The 21,933-nt window shown below is 45.3% G+C and overlaps 1 protein-coding gene across 2 annotated transcripts in view; it reads left to right on the top strand.

Annotated features, from left to right (window-relative positions):
• chrm2a (cholinergic receptor, muscarinic 2a) overlaps positions 1 to 20,917 on the top strand; it is an 85,170-nt gene extending 64,253 nt beyond the window's left edge. For both annotated transcript variants that reach the window (XM_080756857.1, XM_080756858.1), the window contains exon 2: positions 16,918 to 20,917. In XM_080756857.1, the coding sequence (XP_080612983.1) occupies positions 16,964 to 18,487 (1,524 nt within the window). In that variant the 5' untranslated portion in view covers positions 16,918 to 16,963 and the 3' untranslated portion in view covers positions 18,488 to 20,917. The remainder of the gene's footprint in view (positions 1 to 16,917) is intronic.
• Positions 20,918 to 21,933: the final 1,016 nt, after the last annotated feature.

Genomic DNA, 21,933 nt, shown 5'->3' with positions numbered 1-21,933 from the left:
CACGTGTAGCCTATTGTATGTCAGACTGTATGTCTGTCCCACAGTCACAATCCTTTAGTACTTAGGCTGTGGAAATATTCAGGACAAAACAATGGTACATTTCCAATAACCCATTCGTTACTACATGTGGAGTCAACTCCCGCCATTTATTTCTTCCCATAGTGCGTGGCAAAGTCGCTCTGGGATGAGTGCGCGCGTAGCGCGCACGAAATTCTAGTACCTAATAAGTGAAAAGGAATGTATCAATGTATTCTGGCTAGAGGCATTTATTTTGTCAGAATTCACCAATTAACAGAAACGGACAGCAAGTTGTTTCCCCCGGCTGATTCTCCTGCCAACCAACATTGGCCAAACAAAAATAGCCTTCATCAGTGTCAGGTTGGCTAATGAACGCTTTAGCCGGGAAATGTCTACGTTTTTGAGTGAGTCTTGATGAGACGTTGTGCCACAGTGCCAGACACTCTGACACCAATTAGAATGTCTTAGCAGCAGGGAGAGAGCGGTGTGTGCATTAAAGTCCAGCAGGTTGCTTCCCCCTGAGACTGAGATCGAGTTGCACTGTCAATCAGAGCACAAGGGAATGTGCTTCTTTCTGCAAGCAAGAGCTATAGGGACTATATGGACTGAAATGGATTTCACATCCGAGACGCAGTGGCTTCATACCTTAGCTTTAAATGACGCCCCTGCAGAGATGTTTCGCTTTACAATCTTCTTAAATTACCACGGAAAGATGTTACTTAAACAAATTATTTAAGTTAGATTGGGGCATTTTTATTGTCTTGTGGACACGATAAGAAGAATTGGGACAGACGGTTACCCAAAAGACTGGGAAATCATCTTAGAAGATCAATCAATAGCAATTAAAAGCATACAGTAGGAAAAACATGACTTATTATTTATGAGTTTGACACACATGAGGAGGAGTGACAAGCACCGAGTAGATCAGGGGAACAGCCAACCAATTAGAGCTCTCCAATATGTAAAAGAAAAAAGAAAAAGAAAAACATCAGCACAATATAAGCGAATATACGCAATCAATGCATGCAAGCCAGGCTAGTTGGCCTTGGTTTTCGTCATCATTGCTTTATGCATCTGTCAACCAGTCTCTCTCTCTCCCTGACGAGCCCTCCATCATCGCTTCTAGTCATCTCGGTTCTCCATACATCTGACCAGTTTGTTGGTGCTTTGCGCTCCTGCGTACATATCCACATACATATCATAATCCACATATCCACATATGTTAATGTGGGACGTCCTCGTGACATTGTGACGCATTGTGAGCTTGTAGATTTTCAAAATATTTGTATACATTTGAAAACTTTAAATGCTGCATAGTGAGCACTTTTACTTTTGGTACTTTAAGTACATTTTGATGCCAATACCTTTGCACTTTTACTCGAGTACTTTTACTTGTAAACGGCCGAGTAGTTCTACATTGCAATATTGATACTTTTACTTAAGTAGAACAATTGAGTACTTTTTCCACTACTGCTGTCGAGTCCTGTGAAGCACTTTTGGAAAGACGGACAACTGGTAAACAGAATTCTGACACACTCTTGTCTTTCAGAACATTGCAGCATCTATTCTCCAGTTAAACGAGCTTGGCTAACCATGTGGTGATCTCCGTACGTCTCCAAATGAAATGCTGTGATCATTATCCAACACTTCATTCACGATTACAAGAAGCTCTACAAACATCATTCGACTAAGCATTCACTATTACGGTGTATATGGACGACTATTCCACGAGGGCCCGCCACGCACAGCTCTCTCAAGCAAGGCAAATGAGAAGAGGGCACAAAGTGAAGCCGGGGTGTTTAATATACAACATGTATAATGGATGACAACGGCAGTGAAATATAGTGGGGATTTGAGAGTCTGAGGGAACTAATTAGCTGGGGCTCCACTGAAAGAGGCGGTAAGAAGACCTCCTGGTTGACATGAGAAGCAAAGAGTTGCGTCAACTCAAAAGTAGATCAAAAGGTCATAAAGAGTGGACAACATAAAATGCAACATGTTGCATTGCTTTAAAGGGACATTTCACCGCTGGAAGAAACTGCAGTCACTCAATGTTAACAGTATTTATAGTAGATAACAGTAGCACAATTTTATAATTTGCACCCTATGGCAAGAAAGATAATACAGTCTGTGTGGATTTGACTGGATTACTGAATTCCTACAATGCCCATAATGCTTTGGTGCACTTCCCCTCCTTGTGAGAGGGGGGAGGCAGGTGTGACTTTGTAGTCCAGGAAGGAAGTGAGAGCACATTTTCACGACAGGTTTTTTTGGTCATGAACTTGGAATCATGACTACAATATCGAAAAAAGAAAAACATATTACACACATAAAACCCCCAGGAAAGTGTTTCTTGTGTCTTAAACATATAGGCTAATTAAAATAAACTCTGGTTGCAAAAGGGTTGAAGTGGCCCTTTAAGTAAGTCTTTTCAAAGCTCTGCTGATAATTACATGCATGCTCACTGGTCAGTTTATATGTAGTCTCTCAAGACAGACCGTCGAGGAACAACGGTGGCCGCTGTTTTCCCACATATTTGACGATGGGATTCTCAGATTGGTTTATATGTAGCCTCGGAAACGTTTTAGACATTGTATTTCCTAGGTTATACTGCATGTATGCATCTATTCATGGCCAGAAACACGGGAATACAGACAGTGACATGGTAATGAGGCCTAGAGAAGCCACTTAAATGGGTTCTGTTGAAATTGCCTGTCTGACATCCTGGCTTGACAGGCCATTGGTTACTGGCCTTGTTACGCAACAGTGGTGGAAAGGAACTGTATACCACTATATAATTTTGAGGTTATTTGTACTTTACTTGAGTATTTCCAATTCAAAATACTTTTACTTATACTCCACTACAGCTAATCTCCGGCACCGTTAACCCGGTCGATGCCAAACTTTGCACACACACTCCCTAGATGCCAACGATGAACCTCTGTCCCAAATTTTCTAGAACGGCCTGTTATAGCGCCACCAGGAGGCCATCTTTTGTAAAACACGTTTTTTTTATATTACTCCTCCATATTTTGTCCAAAAATCCTACAAATCGTTACAAAGTATCTCTATAGTTATGTGCTAAACACAGATCTGTCCGATATTTCATATTCCATCCTGATTGGCTAACATTGGCTTTCAAAGTTTACAGGATTGGCCCGTCTTGAACAAAAAGCCTCAAATCATGAACGCAGCGTGCAATTAGTTCCTACTAGGCTGAGGAAAATATCCCACCCTTTTCACATTGGCCTGTTATAGTGCCACCAACAGCTGGATTTGAGCAAAACACATTTTTGGAATAAAATGCCTCAAAACATCCAATCATCCAAGGCGTAAGAAGAAATGGCACCCTTTTCTCATTGGCCTATTATACCACCACCAGGAGGCCACAACCTGACCTGCCCTGGTGGAGATCCATTTGAAAACTTTAAATGGGACATTCTGAACAATTAGTAACCGCACTGGCCCAGAGTTAGTGTCGAAGTGTCCTTGAGCAAGACACTGAACCCCTAATTGCTTTCCGCCGCCATCGGTGTATGAATGTGTGTGTGAATGAGTAATGCACAATCTACGTAAAGCGCCTTGGATAAAGGTGCCAATACTTTTTGAACTTTTACTCGTATTGAATTCTGGACTTTTACTTGTAACAGAGTATTTTCTACTTTGCCGTATTGATACTTTTAGTTAAACAAAGTAAAACATTTGAGTATACTTTTTCCACTACTGCTGCTGGGCACAATGCATCTGATACTTGGGTCAAGCCGGAAATTCCAGGGATTTGCATCCGTCAGCCTGCTGTATTTCCAGCCACACCGCTTCAGGTCAAGATTACCAGGGAGAGGTGGCGTCGGCTACTTGTCTGCGAGCATGGCACATTGTGTTCCATCCCATTATCTGCCATGGCTGAAGTTGCCTCTTTACATGTGTGAAATAGTCCCCCCCCCCCCACCATCCACAGTTGAACAACCACGTAGAACCTCCATATATATATATATATATCAATGGTTTACGAAGCACAAATCCCGTAATGCTCCACTGCCACACAGGCAGTTTGTGACAGTTTGCCTTTGATTCAGCTGTTGCATTTAAAGATAGTGTGCATTCCAGCCTGGATCTGGAGGCTCTACTGGTACTGCACGCATCATGCAGTATATACTCTATAACGGCAATTAACTTGAATAGAAAATGTCATCCTCCTGTCAAAAACAAATCACCAATTAGGCCCTGCTTTCTTATAGATGTGCTAAAAACAACTTCAACATGCTGAACACTCCTGTTAAATTATACCTTGCATAACGCATGACGCAAAAGCAAAGACAATAGAACAGGTACTGGAAATAGACCAAGGACAGTGTTGCGATTCGGCTTTGTATCACCAAAGTCTGCATCGGAGGAGGAGAGGGAGGAGGAGGAAAGGGAGGACGGACAGATGGGCGCCTGAAATACACAAACAATGAAGTGGAACAAATCCAGCAGGCACACATACACTTTATCCTCCCCCCCCTCCTTCCACCAGCCCCCCCCCCCATCTCTCTGCCATCTTAATGAGCACCTGAGATCTCCATCTAGGGACCAAATTGTGGGCAGCGGCACACTTCAACTATATTGTCACATCACACATTTACACCATGTTGGGCGCGGGGGGAAATTCTGAGGGTTGTTGCGGGGGCCGGGGTGGGGTGGGGGGGGGGGGGGTATTGATGCTGGCAGAAAGCTAACGCACAGCGGGGGGAGATCGAACAGGCATGTTGTATCCCAAAAGCACCAGCGCAGCCATGCTCAGGAAAATGCCAGAGGATCCCCCCCCCCACCCAAGCCTCCCGCCTAAAAGTTTAATGATTTAAAAGGGCTTGCATGTTGAAAAGTGTCCACTAGTACAACATGATGATTGATCAAGCCACCGAATATGAACTGCTCGTACTGTAAATGCCATTTTGGTGGACCTTCACACCTTGGATAAACAGCACCAAGGACCACATCAAGGTTGACATTCATACAGGCTCACGTTGCTCATACTAAGCGCACTCCAATTTAATATGGTCCTCCTTCCTCAACTCAGGTATAAATGCTATAAAACGGTGCATTTATATAGCGCTTTTATCCAAAGCGCTTTACATAAGATTGTGCATTACATTCACCCATTCACACACACACATCCCAACTTTGATTGGCTCCCACAAAGTTTCCCAAAGGAGTTGGCTTGGAACATTTTTTTCTGTGACACCTTTATGAACACAGCTGTGAAGAAAGTTAGATTTTCCAGATTTGCCACAACTTAAGCTAATTTTCCCTAACTGAGTAAAAATATTCATTTATGAGATAAGTCGAGACCATAACATAATAATGGCACAAGAGGGAACCCATGGGCCATTATTATGTATTTATTCGACATGTTGTGGAGTGCTGTCCCCATGCAGTGCCAGCATGGTATTTCCTCCTACCATTCTCGACAGAATTGTGTACACTTACTTTACCAGCTCAAGCTTTGAGTAACGCAACAAGTTCCCGTCCTTCCTCTACATTTTCCATATAATAACGACATCAATGAGCGCTTGAGCAACACTTCAACAGCCATGCAGCCCTTGGCAGTTTTCTATCTTTTGTCGCCGGGAGTCTGACTCTGAACGCAACATTAAGCTCTATGATGAACGCTGCTATAAGCTTGGCCAGGAACACAATCATGTACATTCTGCTACGCAAAATGACAGAGCTCACCCTGAGTAGCTGGTGCTACTGTAGCTGCAGAGTGCATCCCCTCGCATGGGTAATGCACTCCAGTGTTGATTTTGATAGCAATTTTAGATTTAGTTTTAGTCACCCGAAATGTTTACTGTTAGTCTAGTTTTAGTCGACTAAATATCATAAGAATTTACACGACTAAATCAGCAGTTTACTAAAATGTATTTTGGTGGGCCTTGGTGGCGTCGTAAAGGGTGATTTTAGACTTGGTTGCATACTGACAATAGCCGATCCACAAGCTCGCAGTGCGTTGTGAGCTTGTAGATCTGCTATTTTCAGCATACAATCAAGCATGAAATGACTTTTGGTTTAACATTTGTCTACTTTTTTAGTCATCATAGCTTAGTTTTTATTTCGGTTTTATTTTAGTTCGTTTTTCTTGGTGAAACAAGAATTGATGACATCAATGAATTACCAGCTGCTGCCTTATATCACATGGCTGAGAGGTTGGCTAGAGGCAAAAAGTGTGTTGTTGCCTAGAGACGAGGCAGCCAATCAGGACGATAGGTTGTCAGTACAGCCAATGAGAAACATAGGTCTCAACTACGGCAAGTGGGCGTGAAAGCACCGCAGAGAGAACATTTACCAGCAGCTGGTAGAAAGGTAGTCGACGAACATTTTTCGTCATACTTTCAGTCCACGACATCAACACTAGTGCATCTCCCAGGTAATGCCCCCCCCTGCCAAGAACAACAATAGAATACAGTTTCCTTGTACTGTATCTTTTTTAGATGCAATATATGGCTCAGGGCAGCCCCAGTCTCAGGTACTCTGCACCATGCATGGCAATGAGCTGGCTTTCTATAGTCTCCGACGGCAGTCTCTGGCTCATTACTGGTCTCACATAGACCATGGAAATGGATGCGCTGCCTGCTCACCACTGCCGAGCCCGCTTCGCTCTCATATGCATGTTGCTGCTCAGCAGTCATCTCACGCACGTCTCTGCACAGTGCAGGGAGCCCTGTTGGCCCTGTGCTCTGAGCGGTACCTCTCCCAGGCTTTGTTCAATTAACCCATTCTGACCTGAGATCAGATTCATACGAGGTTTCCACTGGACACACACTGGTCTGATTATCCCATTCTGACCTGAGATCAGATTCTAAAAAATGTCAGTCGTTCTTTGATTTTTTTTAAAATAGCAGACCTACAAGCTCGTAGCGCGCCACTCGGTGGCGCGCTATGAGCTTGTAGATCTGCTATTTTTCAATAGCTAAAGCATAACTTGATGCCAACACCAAAATGGGTTCCCGTTCAGAATGGGTTAAGCCCTTCTCTCTGGTGTCTATGTATAATGCAGCGGTGGCTGGCACTGCCACAGCAGACAGTGTGCTGTGTACACAAGTCAAATCCTGTGTTCATTTGGCTGTGCGAAAAGGGAAGAAATTGGACCCCAAATGGACCGGATCAATGGACCGTATACAGATCAATTTGTCACTTTTGACAACTAAAGAGTTAAAAGAGCAATGAGGCTTTTATTGTGCAGTGCTGCTATGACACCAGCCGTGCCCAACATTCCTCCAGAATCCCAGATTTTCATAATACGTAGTTGTTGTTGTTGTTATACCGATTTATTTATTTTAATAACTGAATAAATTGTTCCCTGGAAAATAATGAGCCGTTTCTTGAAAACTCTAGACACAACCCTTTAATTCTATCAGTTAGGCCAATTATATCCATTGTGAAATCAACATTAGAATGTTCAGTTAATACTGCATGTCCAGAAAATAGAATACTGTATACTACTGACAAACAATTAACACACGTGAACACTCATCATACTGTGGTGAGTGTTCATCCCCGATGTCACGTGCTCTCTCACCCCGACCAACCAACCAACCAACACACACACACTGACGGGAAAGGCACGATTCACTGCGACCTTTGGTCGCAATTAAACACATTACTGCACCAAGCATTTTTTGCCTTGTGGCCAAAATTGAAATATGAGCTATACTGTACTGTTTTGGATGTGACATACTGTACAGGCGTATCTACAATAAGGCAAATACATTTTCTGCCTGGCCAAAATCCATACAATGAGAAAAAAGAGAGGGCAAAAACAAGACAGCTGATTGGCCGTTGCGGTATAGCGCGACCCTCAATCAGTGCTATGATTGTGCGCGGGGAGACGACACATCTTGCCTGACCAAAATGTAATTCTTGCCTGCCCAAAATGTAATTCCTGGAAACGCCACTGACATAATGTACAGCAGGGGTAGGAAACTTCGACGATAGAGAGGGCCACTATATTTCCACACTCACTCCAGAGAGCCACATTGCATATTACTGTCACAGCAAAAATAGCCGATATACAAGCTCAAAACTCGTTGCACTGCGACGTGTTTTGAGCTTGTAGATCAACTATTTTCGCAATATTTGAATTGGAATCCTGAAAATTTACATTTTTATGTAATTTCAAATGCCTTTCAAATGCCTAGGCCTACAGTACAAAGATGTAGGTGTTGCCAGTCACGAGCCACCCTGTCACAGATCATTAACCTCCAACATCAGCTACTGTACACAGCAGACTTACAGTAGATGCACATCTATCTTCGATTCCAAACGAACATTTAGACTTGATGGCTGTTATGTCAAAGCCCAAAACCTTTAGCTTAAACTTAAAGATCAAGAGACACATACTGTTACAACTCACTACGGCAACACAACACAACACAACACACAAACTGTAGATTCAGCATTCAATTACAGACTCCAGAGCCAGAAGAAACACTCACTGAGCATGTTGGCCATTGTTGGGCCATTGCGTCCCAAAATGACAGCAATAGTACAACAGCTTGAATCACATTAGTATACACACAGCATAGCCTACAACACAAGCAGCAGCAGCAGCAGCATCAAAAATATGTTTATTATATCTTGAGCGAGTGCATTTTCCGACAGCGACAGAAGCGAGCGGCAGTCGAGTGTCACAATCCCCCCAGATTCCCCGGCAGCTACCGGTCCTCCCCCCCGGCAGTGCCGCGTCTCATGCCGTTGCCGGATTATGCTTCTGGATACATCCAGCTAGCTTTTAACATTACTTTCCTACCTTACTGGGAGCTCTCTGTGTCAAATGGCAGTGACCGACCGACCAGGCTGCCAACTTCTCTTTCAGCCTCGGTAGCCCTCCATACAGATTGTTTGTTGGTAACATGTTCATCCTGGTTAATATTTAGCACTGCAACAAGTGCACATACTGTATAGAATTCTGGTCTAGCACAGTGGCCATGCAGGGGGTCCAGCAAAAGGACTGAGAAGAAGCTGAGGTTGATATGGTGTGGAGTTTAGACACACTGGCCAAGCTATAGGCTCTATGCACAGCACACTTCCTACTTCCAAGACCCTTCCCTACTTCCTTTACAGGTGTTACCGATGATACTAATCAAGGCTCTGCTCCATTCTGGTCAAACAGAGTCAGGGTGCTGCTATTGTGCATGTTGGCTCAATGGAAAGACACTGCTACACACCAGTGGGTCTCAAATGCGTGCTCACAATGCGACACATTGTGAGCTTGTAGATTGGCTATTTTTGAATGGTCGAAATGTATGTAGGGCTGAAGTGGTTAATGTATGTTTTGTAATAATGATCTAAATCTACACTTTCTACAGAGTGGCTAGAGAGAGGCAGAGATGTAGAACTAAACGTATTGGAAATTGGAAATAATATATACACATGCACACGCATGCACGCACACACACACACACACACACACACACACAAGCACACACGCATGCACTCGCTTGAAGATTGTTCAAAATGTACTAGTGCAAGGTCCAGAACAGTTATGTGGCACATGGCCAGATAGATGACCACCCGCCCGCCAGATGTTGACTAGTGTCAAAGTCTGCCTGTCGATAATGGGCTATTTCAGAGGTGCTGGAAATGTCCTCGTTGCCCAGTGGACAGTGTGTCTTGTCTCTTTGCAAGCGTTGACACCTAGGGGACACTTTTGATAGCGGATATATATAAGCGAACAGAACAGAACTAGATTGTTTTTCCAAGGTGTGATTCACTCGCTGGTCAAGAGCACCGAAGTCTGACGTCAATATCGGTAGAGGGCGCAAGTCCATGGGTTCATGTACTTTTTATTTGCATTGTAATCCCCATGGGGGATTTTAGATTGCCTCATATAAGATTTGTTTGAAAAAGAAACTATCCCTATCCCTATCGTTTCATTCATATGGATATATGAAGAATCAACAGACTGAGAGAAAACGCTAATGTTACTGCTGCTGAATTAGTTACATTTTCGCTAGAAACAGACGGTATCAAATATGAGGTCGTAAACGACATAGAGACACCTCCCCGACAATTTTTCTGAGACAGCTTGTTTACTTTTACTGTATTAAAGCAATAAGTCACGAGAGGTCTCAGGTTACCAGGTATTTTACAATGGCTGGGAGGCATAGTTATAGGGTCGTACCTGGTAAGCTGGGGCCTCGAGTGGCTTATTGATTTTCTAAAACGGTTACAAACATATAGCAATATTAACCTCATAAAACTATTAAATTCACAAAAGTAGCTACGCTTTGCACCACCAGAGCGAGCCACACACTTCCTTGTTCTGCTCGGCAAGTAGACTATGTGACGGGAGAATAGCGCTTGATGTCTTTACGGGGCTGCCAGGGCTGCCTGGAGCCACACATTCACACGCCTGCACAGCCAGCATGTTTAAGGCAATAAGTGCTCCCCTTCCCCAGTACAGCTACAAGGCTGCAGGATGATACAAAGTGATTGAAGGTGATTGAATGTGTGAATTAGTATCCCAAGTATTGGGACTAACTGTTTTAGAAGAGATGATTTTAAGATGACCCCATGTTATTCTCCATAGAGAAATGACTTCCGTGAACCAGGGGATGAGTGAGTGACGCTCTATAGCCCAAGCGTATTCAGTGATAGTAGTCAGTCACTGGCAGAACGCTGCTAAGAAATGCGTTCTGCAAAATGCGTTCTGTGATGTCCGCCTGACAGCCTACTTTTTATTCTTTTTTATTATCATCTGGGGTTCCAATATGTTTATTCCAATATCACACAGTGTGGACCGTGTCATATTATTCCACTTCGCCATGTGGCGTCTGAGCTGTCAGCTGTGGTTAGAGCAGTAGAGAGGAAAATATCTCTTTGTTGACCCACGTCTGCCCTGAAAACAGCTTAGCTGGGTTTATATACAGCAGAAGACTGCCAGCATGCTTCCAGCATGTTTTAGTTTTTTTATCTTCACTGTTTTGGGTAAATCCATAAAACTGTCTTTATTTATTTTTGTCTAAAATAAGACGGCTTAGAGTCTATCAGTGCTGCTGGGTGAGCTGGATGACAGTGCGCCAGAGGTCACATGTGACAGTGTCATTTTTCACAGCTGGTAATGGAGGCTGCCGTAGCAAAGTATAGCCTGAATATCAATAGGCAGATCTCTGAGCAGTTCCTGAAGGGACGGTGATGGTGGGGGTGGGGGGGGGGGGGGGGGGTGTAGACAGAGGGAATAGAGGGCACCTTAACCCATTGGTTCTCAGAGTGGGGTCCGGGAACCCCCAGGGGTCCTTGAGGGAGTTCCAGGGGGTCCCCAGCTAAATGATACTTTGGAACCAAATGGACCCTTATGGTTCTGTAACTCTGAGAGTTCTGAAAATTGTAAATTACCATTGATTTTACGATATAAATTGGGGTCTCAGAGATATAAATGCCATTAAATGGGGGTCCGTAGACTAATGCATGTCAAACTGGGGGGTCCTTGAAATTAAACAGGTTGAGAATCACTGCTAGAGCCGTAAAAATCTTCTCTTATGGGGGTCCCTGGCATATCTCTTCAAATGGGGGTCTAATTAGTTAGCTAATTAGTGTTAATGTGGGGGTCCTTGACATGAAAAAGTTTGGGAACCACTGCCTTCTAAAAAACAGTTTTCTGAAAAACGTATTGCTACTGTATATCAGTGGTTCTCAAACCTTTTCATGTCAAGGACTATAATTGTGTTTGTCTGCCGACATCTGAACATGTTTTGTTCCCAGAAGCAAAGAATTTAGTTAAAAAGTTTGCTTCAAAATATATAAATAAATGGGTCAGTTTGGGAAACCTTACATCATCACTGCAAAAATAGATGCTTGATGCAGACGGAAGGCATTTACAAAAAGACATTTCCTGCAAATTTCTCCATCTGCCACTCACTTCAGACCACCGAGAGAAGCTCTCAGGTGAAACGTGGCTGTTGAATGTTTGTTTGCTTGTTTGTGTACAGTGTGTTTTTTTCCGGCCCGGCCGCAAAATGTAATTTACTGGTGGTTAACTCTCCATTAGCTTCTCTCACTTCCTTCTCACGTCCACTTTTGTACCGATTTGCCACCTTCTAAGGCGAAGGTTTGAGGTGCTCGGTCACACGCAGCTAGCCAGCGGGGCAATTTATCCACATGCCTCTCTGACGCGGTTTGCCACAGACCATCCTCACGGGAACGGAAGAGAGCATTGTTGCATAGCTGCCGTGACAAGTGCCTGTCACAATATTCTATGAGGGTATATAGATCAAGCCTGATGTAAATATTGTATATCTGTCTCTGCAGGAGGCCATTTACAGTATATCCACACCTTTAATACCGTTGGGATAATGTGACCAAGATGTAGCAGCATGCACACTGGAATCCTTATGAACACTGCAGGCTTTATCCGAACAAATATGAGATGGTGGCTGATATTCCATTATCACTCAGCAAACAGTACACTAATGCAGCATACTGTACCTCCACACCATCATTGGAGAGCAAATACACACACATTAGAAAATGGGCCAATATATCCACGCAAGCAAGTGCTTACTTAACCTCCTAGCAGACACTGGAAATGAAGTTGATCTCAGCGGTATAAGTAACGCAATGCTAATTTAGAATAATATGTCAGAAACGTACACAGGCATGCTGTGTAGCTTTCTTTAACAGGAGTCAGGACATGTGCACTTCAATGAACATGTTAATCAATGCACATTGATTGCATGTATGCATGCCAGATTGCCAATAGAAATTCAATGCCTATCTTTTTTTTTTTACATAAACGAATCAATGGTCAAGTGTCTGAGACTTTGTTTTAGTTGTGTTTTAAAACTATGCACGGTGGGGCTTTCACTTAGGGTGACTGAGAGGCTATTCCATCGTTGGCTTCCCTTGATGTGATGGAGAGGACATCCAAACGTGGTCTGCCTCCGTTGGACCTCACAGTCCCCTCTGGTGTCCAGTATGAATGGGGTTGCGATCATTACCCCGAGCAGATCAGTACTACAGCCAATGAGAGCACAGCTTAATACCAGCCAGGTGGCCACTAGGAGAGGGTCGCTGCGCAATTTCACCTTTTCAATGAGGACACAGTTTGCGGTGTCAGTGGAATGATGGGCATCACTGCACTGTGCGGAGTGGGGTGCAACCTTTGTCAAGATGTTGAATCAACAATTTTGGGGGGGAAAAAAGAAAAGAGAAAAGAAGCCACTGGGATGAAGCAAAGTAATGATCTGTGAAACAAATATATTAGTCCAGTCCAGTTGAGCCAAACAAGTCTTAAGTCTTAAGGGATCAAGGTTCAAGGTTGGTTCAAGGTTGTACTCGGTTGTACACAAGAGTATGCAGCTTATGGCACCAGAGAAGCCTTGAGCTGAGGATATGTGCAACTCAAGTGATATTTTCTGCCTGGATAAAGTCGATGTTGTGTAATATACCATTGAGAGGAGCATTCCACATAGATCTGTACCCCCTGCGGACAGGCCGCTCCGCAGCGATGGTATCTTGCGCAGTCCAGTCATGCTCCCCCACAAACAGCCCTGTAAACGAGGGTCTAACCCTGCAAATACCCGTGGAGACGGCCGGCAATAAAAATGCATCTAATCATCTGAGGCAGGGGGCCAAAGGCCCTGGGGCTTTACCTTGGATCAGCGTCTCAGAGATGGGGAATGGGAACCTGATCGCTGGGGAGTCTGTGCAATGCATCACTTTAAGTGCTGCTTCAAGCTCTCTTCTGTTTTTAAGTGCCTTCCATATTCACGCTGTGTCGAGACGAGAGCAAGCACGGTTCTACTGTGTCTGTATACATTTATTTACTGATGCCTGGGGTCCCCCAGAGCTCTAATACAAGTTGGTAATAGTTGGCATGCTCCTGTCCCTGTACGCCAATGGCCCTATCTTGGGCGCGCCTTACCCTTTATCCATAGACTTCTCTTGTAGATCAGCCTTTATTTGAAAGTGTACAGTAATCTGACAGGAAATGGGGGGGAGAGAGATGGGCAGGGACACGCAGTAAAGGTCATCGGGATCGGGAGTCGAACCTGCGACACCCTGTCAGGCTGGATTAGCAACCTATAGGTGCCCGGACCGCTAGGCCGGCCCGGACCTATTTGAAAATAGTATGGCAAATAAGTTTAACTACAGTATAAGAGGGTGGCACAAGATATAGACAACTCTCGTTCTGAAGCTATTTTCGCCAAATGTTTTCACCAGAGTACATGCTACGGTTCATGCATTAAAGGCAGTGACCTGTTGCTACAAAGCAAAGTGGGATTCTTTTATCATCAATGCAGTCCTTCATTTCTTTGACACTTTTGTTTTTAAAAGGTGCAGCCATTGGCCAACTATAGAAAAGACAAAGAGAAGGCACAGAAGTTCTGGAGAAATTGAGGGGTCGTTCCGCTGCTGCCCCAAAGGGCAGCAAGCAATTTTCAGCTCTAGTGAGCCAGCCCCAGGAACACCTAAACATCCAAACATAGAACAATAGCTCAACTCATTTATTCAACATCCTCCCTCGGCACCAACTGGGCTCGGCTCACACTTCTTAAACACACTAAATGAGCGGGAGAATAGCGGCTTGCAGAATGCATTGCCATGACGTTAAAGGAAAACTTTGGCAAGTTTCAACTTAAATTAAATCCCATTGTTCTGGGGACTGCACAGTAGTCCGACATCCTGTTAAGTCTGACTACGTGGCTGGTTAAAGGCCTATTCATAGTCCAGTTTTAGGTGATAAGGTGACCACCGAAAACCACAACATGACGTGGGATAGTAATGGGTCGGACTAATGAGCGGTCGAAACAATAACACGTTACCACCAGTGTTCTGACGTCATTAAATCAAGTCATTTTTTTAGGCTACAGTATGTCAGTGAAGGGGAAATTGTGGGGGAAATGAGCCAAAGTACAAAAATAAGAGGAATACGTATGCATACTAGCCTTTAGGAAAAAGTCAGTGTTATTTATGTGTCTGTGTGCACTTTTACTCTTTCACTGACAAGGAGTAGTAGTAAGACTTTGTGATTGATGGCTATGCCAGAGAGCAATTGGCATTCTCCCCAGGTGACGCTAACGCCTAACGGCGTGCACTCTGTGAGGCTGCAGTGCATCGGGATGCAGCAGACACCTGTGTTTACAAGTCAAAGTTTAAGGCAAGCGGAGGTGCGGACAAAAAGCTCAGATAGTTCTGTCCTCTGAACATCTGCACTGATCCCCTTCCTTTCTCTAATCCAACGAGTCACAAGTGTGTCCCATTTGTATTGTTGGGTGTTGTTCGCGCTTAAATCTTTGGACTTAACCATTTTATGGGGATTATAGGTCAGTTTAGCTGCCATGGCTAATGCAGTGATTGGGGATTTCTGGCTGAGCAGATAAGTGACTGACTGTTCACTTAGTTACTTAGGAACTGCTCAACTGTTATAAAGCGCATAAGCCAAAATGGAACATTGGAGAAGAAGCACTCAAGCGAGGTGTGGAGTGCCAGGCTGCCAGCCATAACGTGTTGTTAACGTTTGACTCCATCAAATGGTCAATCTGCACACAAAATAAGACATAACAAATCACACCAATGTGAAGTGACTAAGTGAGTGGTGCCTTTGGAGTCAAGCACAGTTGTGCACACACTGGCTGTGTGACGGTTCAGAAACCTGCCTACCAGTGACATGATGGGGATTCTCCCTCGGGGGAATAGAAACTATCCTTTCTCTTCATGGAAAGTTAGCATACTGAAATTGAAGGCATAAAAATAAGTTTGAAAAAAGGTTGAAATTACTAAGCCTGCCTACCCATGATGATACATGACACATGATACTGATCATGTTATTGACACGTTATTGACATGATACTGACATGATATTGACCATTATACTGACTGAAATGCCTGTCACAGACATGCACGGAGCAATAAGTTCAGTCAGGAAACCTTAGTGCAGTCACTTCCGGCCGTTAACTGGGCGGCTTCAGCATCACACACTCACTCTATCTTCATATACCTATACCGGCTACATAAACTGGAAGGTTTGCATTCTTCCTCCTGCTTGCTGCTGCTGTATCTGCGGCTCTGCTTTATACAAACATTGCTGCTCACGTACCCTCAACCGCTGTAACCCTCCAGCCCAGCTACCATCTGTCGTTTTGGATCTGCTGTTTAGGTACGGGGGGATTCGGAGTCCCTATGGCCGGGACCGATGCACTTGATCTGAGTACTTAAAAAGCCGAATTCATCGCCAAACCATAATGAATGTATTGCTCATTTATATTAAATAAATATCTATTCCATCCATTCTTGAGTTGTCCTGACTGAAATAAAACAAATCTAAATAAATAAACAATCAAGAGAGTATCTGCACACAGGCTTGTATATGTGGGACCAGGACCAGAATATCTCAGATTTAATTGGGAGTCTGTCCTTGCAAGGCTTTAAAGGTCGAATGAGTAAGTCAGTAAATATTTAAAATCAATCCTGAGACTCACAAGCAACCATGTGAAAGGAAAGCTAGGATCTGTGTAACATGTCCGTGTTTGTTGACTTTCAGTTGGAAAAAGCAATTATACAACCGTAGTCACTTGAGTCGCAAATCAAAACCTTCAACTTACAGGCCTAGCATCTGTCCAAACACTAACAGGGAAAGAGTGGGAGAGAGGCCAGAGACAAGTTATCTGATAATCCGCCAACTCTTGTTCCAGATGGCTCTCACTCCTCAAACCAGTAGTGTAAAGTGTGCCAATAATAGTGTACAGCCATAACCAGTTAATATCAACAGCGTATGGTACTGGGGTGCTTCCAGCACATTACTTTTCAGTGCTGTCGTGCACATGTGTGTAATAATAGCGATTGCTACTGTATACCACAGCAAAGCCAAGTTCTATCACTCAGGCTCATTCTATTGTCTTTTTTGTTCTCTATTTGCAGGTTCCTTCTAAGTAGTGGTGGAGCGGGGAAACAAAGACCAAATGCCATGGACGTATTCAACTACACCTACTGGAACGCCTCCGAGGGCAACGAGACGCAGGCCGTGGCGGAGGATGGAAGTCCCTACAAGACCATTGAGGTGGTGTTCATCGTGCTGGTGGCCGGTTCCCTCAGCCTGGTCACGGTCATTGGGAATATCCTGGTCATGCTTTCCATCAAGGTCAACAGGAACCTACAGACCGTCAACAACTACTTTTTATTCAGCCTGGCGTGTGCTGATCTAATTATCGGACTGTGCTCAATGAACTTATACACGGTCTATATAGTCATCGGCTACTGGCCCCTGGGGCCGGTGGTGTGCGACCTGTGGCTAGCCTTGGACTATGTCGTCAGCAACGCGTCCGTCATGAACCTCCTCATCATAAGCTTTGACAGATACTTCTGTGTCACGAAGCCCCTCAGCTATCCCGTCAAAAGGACCACCAAGATGGCGGGGATGATGATCGCCGGAGCCTGGGTGATGTCCTTCATCCTCTGGGCGCCGGCGATCCTCTTCTGGCAGTTCATAGTCGGCGGGCGTACGGTGCCCGAGAGGGAGTGCTACATCCAGTTCTTCTCCAACGCCGCCGTCACGTTTGGCACCGCCATCGCCGCCTTCTACCTGCCCGTCATCATAATGATTGTGCTCTACGTGCAGATCTCCAAGGCGAGCAAGAGCCGCGTGAAGAAGGACGTCCGCAAGCCGTCGGGACCCAACGCCGAGGCCCTGTCGCCGGGCCGGGGACGGAACAACGCCGCCAAGCCCAACAACAACAACGTGCCGGTGGAGAGCGCGTGTCCGACCCAGACCACCGACGATGTGGCCAACCAGCACGACGGCAAGCTGCAGAACGGCAAGGGCCCGTCCACGGCCGCCGGAGAGGGAGAGACCACGGACGGCGAGGACATCACCAGGGACAACTGCGGCACCGGGGAAGAGAAGGAGAGCTCCAACGACTCCACGTCCGGAAGCGCGGCCGCGTCCAACCAGCGGGAGGAGGAGGCGGTGCCTCGCCGGGGCCACGCCTCCAGCGGCGGCGGCGGGACCGGTCAGCCGGCGGCGGCGGCGTGCCGGGCCAAGGCGGGCGGCTCCAAGCTCACCTGCATCAAGATCAAGACCAAGTCGCCCAAGGGCGGCGACTGCTACACGCCCTCCAACGCCACAGTGGAGATCGTGCCCGCCACGTCGGAGCGGCAGCAGCACGTGACGCGGAAGATCGTGAAGATGACCAAGCAGCCGCCGGCCAAGAAGAAGAAGGCGCCGCCGTCGCGCGAGAAGAAGGTGACGCGCACCATCATGGCCATCCTGGTGGCATTCGTGGCCACCTGGACGCCCTACAACGTGATGGTGCTCATCAACACCTTCTGCTCCAGCTGCATCCCCAGCACGGTGTGGACCATCGGCTACTGGCTGTGCTACATCAACAGCACCATCAACCCGGCGTGCTACGCCCTGTGCAACGTCACCTTCAAAAAGACCTTCAAGCACCTCCTCCTCTGCCAATACAAGAACATTAGGTCGGCCAGATAAATGTGTGGGGCTTATGGGGACACAAAACGGAGGGGTGTGTGTGTGTGTGTGTGTGTGTGTGTGTGTGTGTCTGTCTGTACGTGCGTGCGTGCGCAACTGCAGCCTGTGTGTGTTGCGTGTGTGTGTGTGTGTGTGTGTGTGAGTGTGTGTGTGTGTGTACTTGTGAGACATGTTTAGTGTGCTTGATCAAAACAGTGAGAGTACATTTTAAATTACTTAATGGCTATATCCTTCATTTCCAATCTCTCTCAATAGCCTGTTGTAGCACTTTACACAAATTCAACTGCGGCCAGTTGTATTGAGATGTGTGTGTTGAGGTCTTTTTAGCGGCGGTGCAGGACAGGACAGGACAGGACAGGACAGGGCAGGGCAGGACAGGACAGGACAGGACAGGACAGGGCAGGGCAGGACAGGACAGGACAGGGCAGGGCAGGACAGGACAGGACAGGACAGGACAGGACAGGACAGGACAGGACAGGGCAGGACAGGACAGGACAGGACACAGGACAACTGGCGCCACCAAAGTTAGAGGTTGAAGAACACGTGATGAAACTATATATAAATAAGGCAGAACCGGTGAGATGGAACCATGCGAGAAAGTTTATGAAGGCATTGAAGAAGACAAACGCAGAGAGATCCGCACAGTACAGAAATAAATAAACTCACTGGGAACATAGGGCTGACTGAATTCGGACCGTACACGTTTGAAGTTCAGTGATGATATCTGTAGATAACTGTATATATTCCAGTATACTCAAAGAGTGTGTGTGTGTGTGTGTGTTTGTGTGTGTGTGTGTGTGTGTGTGCGAGTGTGTGCGTGTGTGTGTGTGTGTGTGTGTGTGTGTGCAGTGTGTTGAGAGTGTGTGTACAGTATGTGTTGTTTGGATTTGTGTTTGGTTTGTTGTTTTGTGCGTGTGTGCGTGTGTGCGTTTGTATGGATCTGCACGCCCATGTGTGCCCGTCTGCCTTCCTATACTTTCCTGTCGGCCTGTATATGTGAGTGTGTCGGGTATGAGGAGACAGTCCATTTCGACCCTAATAACACAAGGAGACGTCGATCCTCTGGGGCAAGCATTGTCTTGAGTGAATTGAGTATCAAAAGCAAAACTGCGGACAAATTCGATTAAAAATAGACAAGCATTTCATCTCACTAGATCCCCTTCATGAAGCCTATTTTGGAACGGACAAACATATCGAAACTCGGACAAGGGATTGATGACTGCATACACTTTGTAGGCAAAAACAAACATCAAAAACGAAACAAATGAGAAGAAAAAATAAATAAACGTAAAACAAGATTGTTCAGTCACACACTTTGGGGTTCGCCTGTAGGAGTATCGTTATTATGTCCTAACTGTCGATATGATGTTTATTATTCATAGGTGACAGTTTAGAGATTTATTTTTGCTGTCAAATGATCCTCTCGAGACCTCTCCGATTCACTGGGAAGCGAGTGGTTGGAGCTCAGAGCTGTGGTATTTTATGTTCTTTTCTGTAGCCTGTGTGTGTTGGTAATTGGAGATCGAGACTCCATTTGGTACTATTGATTAATGGAGTGATTTCATGGAATAGCATGCTGTGAGTATGATGTAAGTTACGATATGACCATGTACCGAAGGGGTGTGTGTGTGTGTGTGTGTGTGTGTGTACGTGTGCGCTCGTGCGTGCGTGCGTGTGCGCGTGCGTGCGCTCGTGCGTGCGCTCCAAGAATGGAGTTTATACTTCTGATCACGGGCCGCTGCCTTGTGATTTAAATAAGGGCTATCTCTGTGTCGTTACATGTACTGTACATCACACTGTACATCATTTATTGTAATAATAATGTACGTGAGGGGAACAAAATCATTTAATTTAACCACCTTAAAACCTATAGTCCACCTGCAGGGCTCTCCCACTATGGTCTGCTCCTGTTGTATAGCAAATATCTTTGCCGAAAACAGTCAATCTAATCTAATCTTGTAGGTCAGCTATTTCCACTGAATGTTCACCACCAGTAGGGACGCTATAGGGTTCATGTGGTCACGAAGGTCATCGGACTACACCTTTGCACAATACAATCCTGAGGGGGTTGACCCTTACAGGTCCATTCTGACACTCTTAAGGTTGAATAGGTGCTCATGATGTTAGCGTGCGGTTACGTTCACCAGTGGAACACCACTCCTTCTTCTGACGCTTTCAATGATTTATTGACGTGAACGGAATGCAGAGAGAAGTGAAGGATCCGCAGATAGCCGAGACTCTGGGGCGCATGGGGGGTTAAATCTCCCCCTGTGGGATCGCCAGTGAGTGGGGATGGAGAGCGCAAGAGGCTATGGCCTAGATTTATACTCATACCATAGTTCAAAATATAGCCAATTAATCATTCTACACGGTCGGCTATATCCAGCAAGCATTGTATTATGTAGCTATAGGTTAAGCGCTGAGACTATAGGCTAATCAACACAGTATAAATTGGGCATGATGAAACAGTAGGGAGTGGGGGAGGGCGCTTGTAAACGCAGGTGTAACGCAGTAGTGATTGTGAACAGTGAGTTTCTTATTCATCTTGAAAGACAGTAGAGAGGGTGGTTTAGATATGCGTGTGACGTCGTACATCGTACCCGTAAGTTACGTGGGAACGCCTGCTGAGTGGCAAAAAAAACTACTTTCTGGCCTTCACAGCCCATACATACATCCAAACAATCTGAATGTATTAAATGGCATTGATTAAACTCACCAACACTGCAGCTTGAATTGACATCTTTCTAGTTTCTAGTATGAAACAAAAGTTTTGGTTTAAAGTCCACCGTAGACATCTTATAATGAGCTACTTTAAGATATCCCGTGCAGCTTGGTGATTCTTTTTCAGCGTCAAGAGTTTGGAAGCGCTCATTTTTCAAATGCTGCAAACGTCCTGCATTATGTGCAGATTAGAAACAGCTGGTATACGCAAGACCGCTGAGTGATTTCCAACGAGCGCTTCCAAACTCCAACACTCCAACATGCTGCTCAATGTTTTTGCCACTCCGTCTTAGATGAGGGTGGCGTGTCCAGGGTTGGAAAGTTGACGCATCATGGACACAATCTCTATTCTCCCCTTAACATGTGTTACAACTTCATGTAATTGTATGCTCACCACTTGGGCACCATTTGTTAGGTTTTCTTCCATGGTGTGTGTGTGTGTGTGTGTGTGTGTGTGTGTGTGGGGGGGGGGGTTACAGAGGATTATATACACCGAACAGATCCTCGAGGCACTCTCGTTAAAGAGAGATCCGAGATGGAACCTGTAATGTAAAAACTCCACATGAGCCGCCTGATCAGATTATGGGATTATGGAAGTGGAACAGATACATTACGTTTGAGATCAAAGATGTGGCCAACATTACACGCTCTCAACGTGTGCTTTCACGCCCCTTTATCATGTCCCACTTTGGGTCCCTCGTTCTTGCGGCCTGAGCCTGTTACTC

Source organism: Protomyctophum bolini, assembly GCF_963924005.1.
Source record: "Protomyctophum bolini genome assembly, chromosome: 23".
Lineage (NCBI taxonomy): Eukaryota > Metazoa > Chordata > Actinopteri > Myctophiformes > Myctophidae > Protomyctophum > Protomyctophum bolini.
This window is presented reverse-complemented; position numbering and strand designations above follow the sequence as displayed.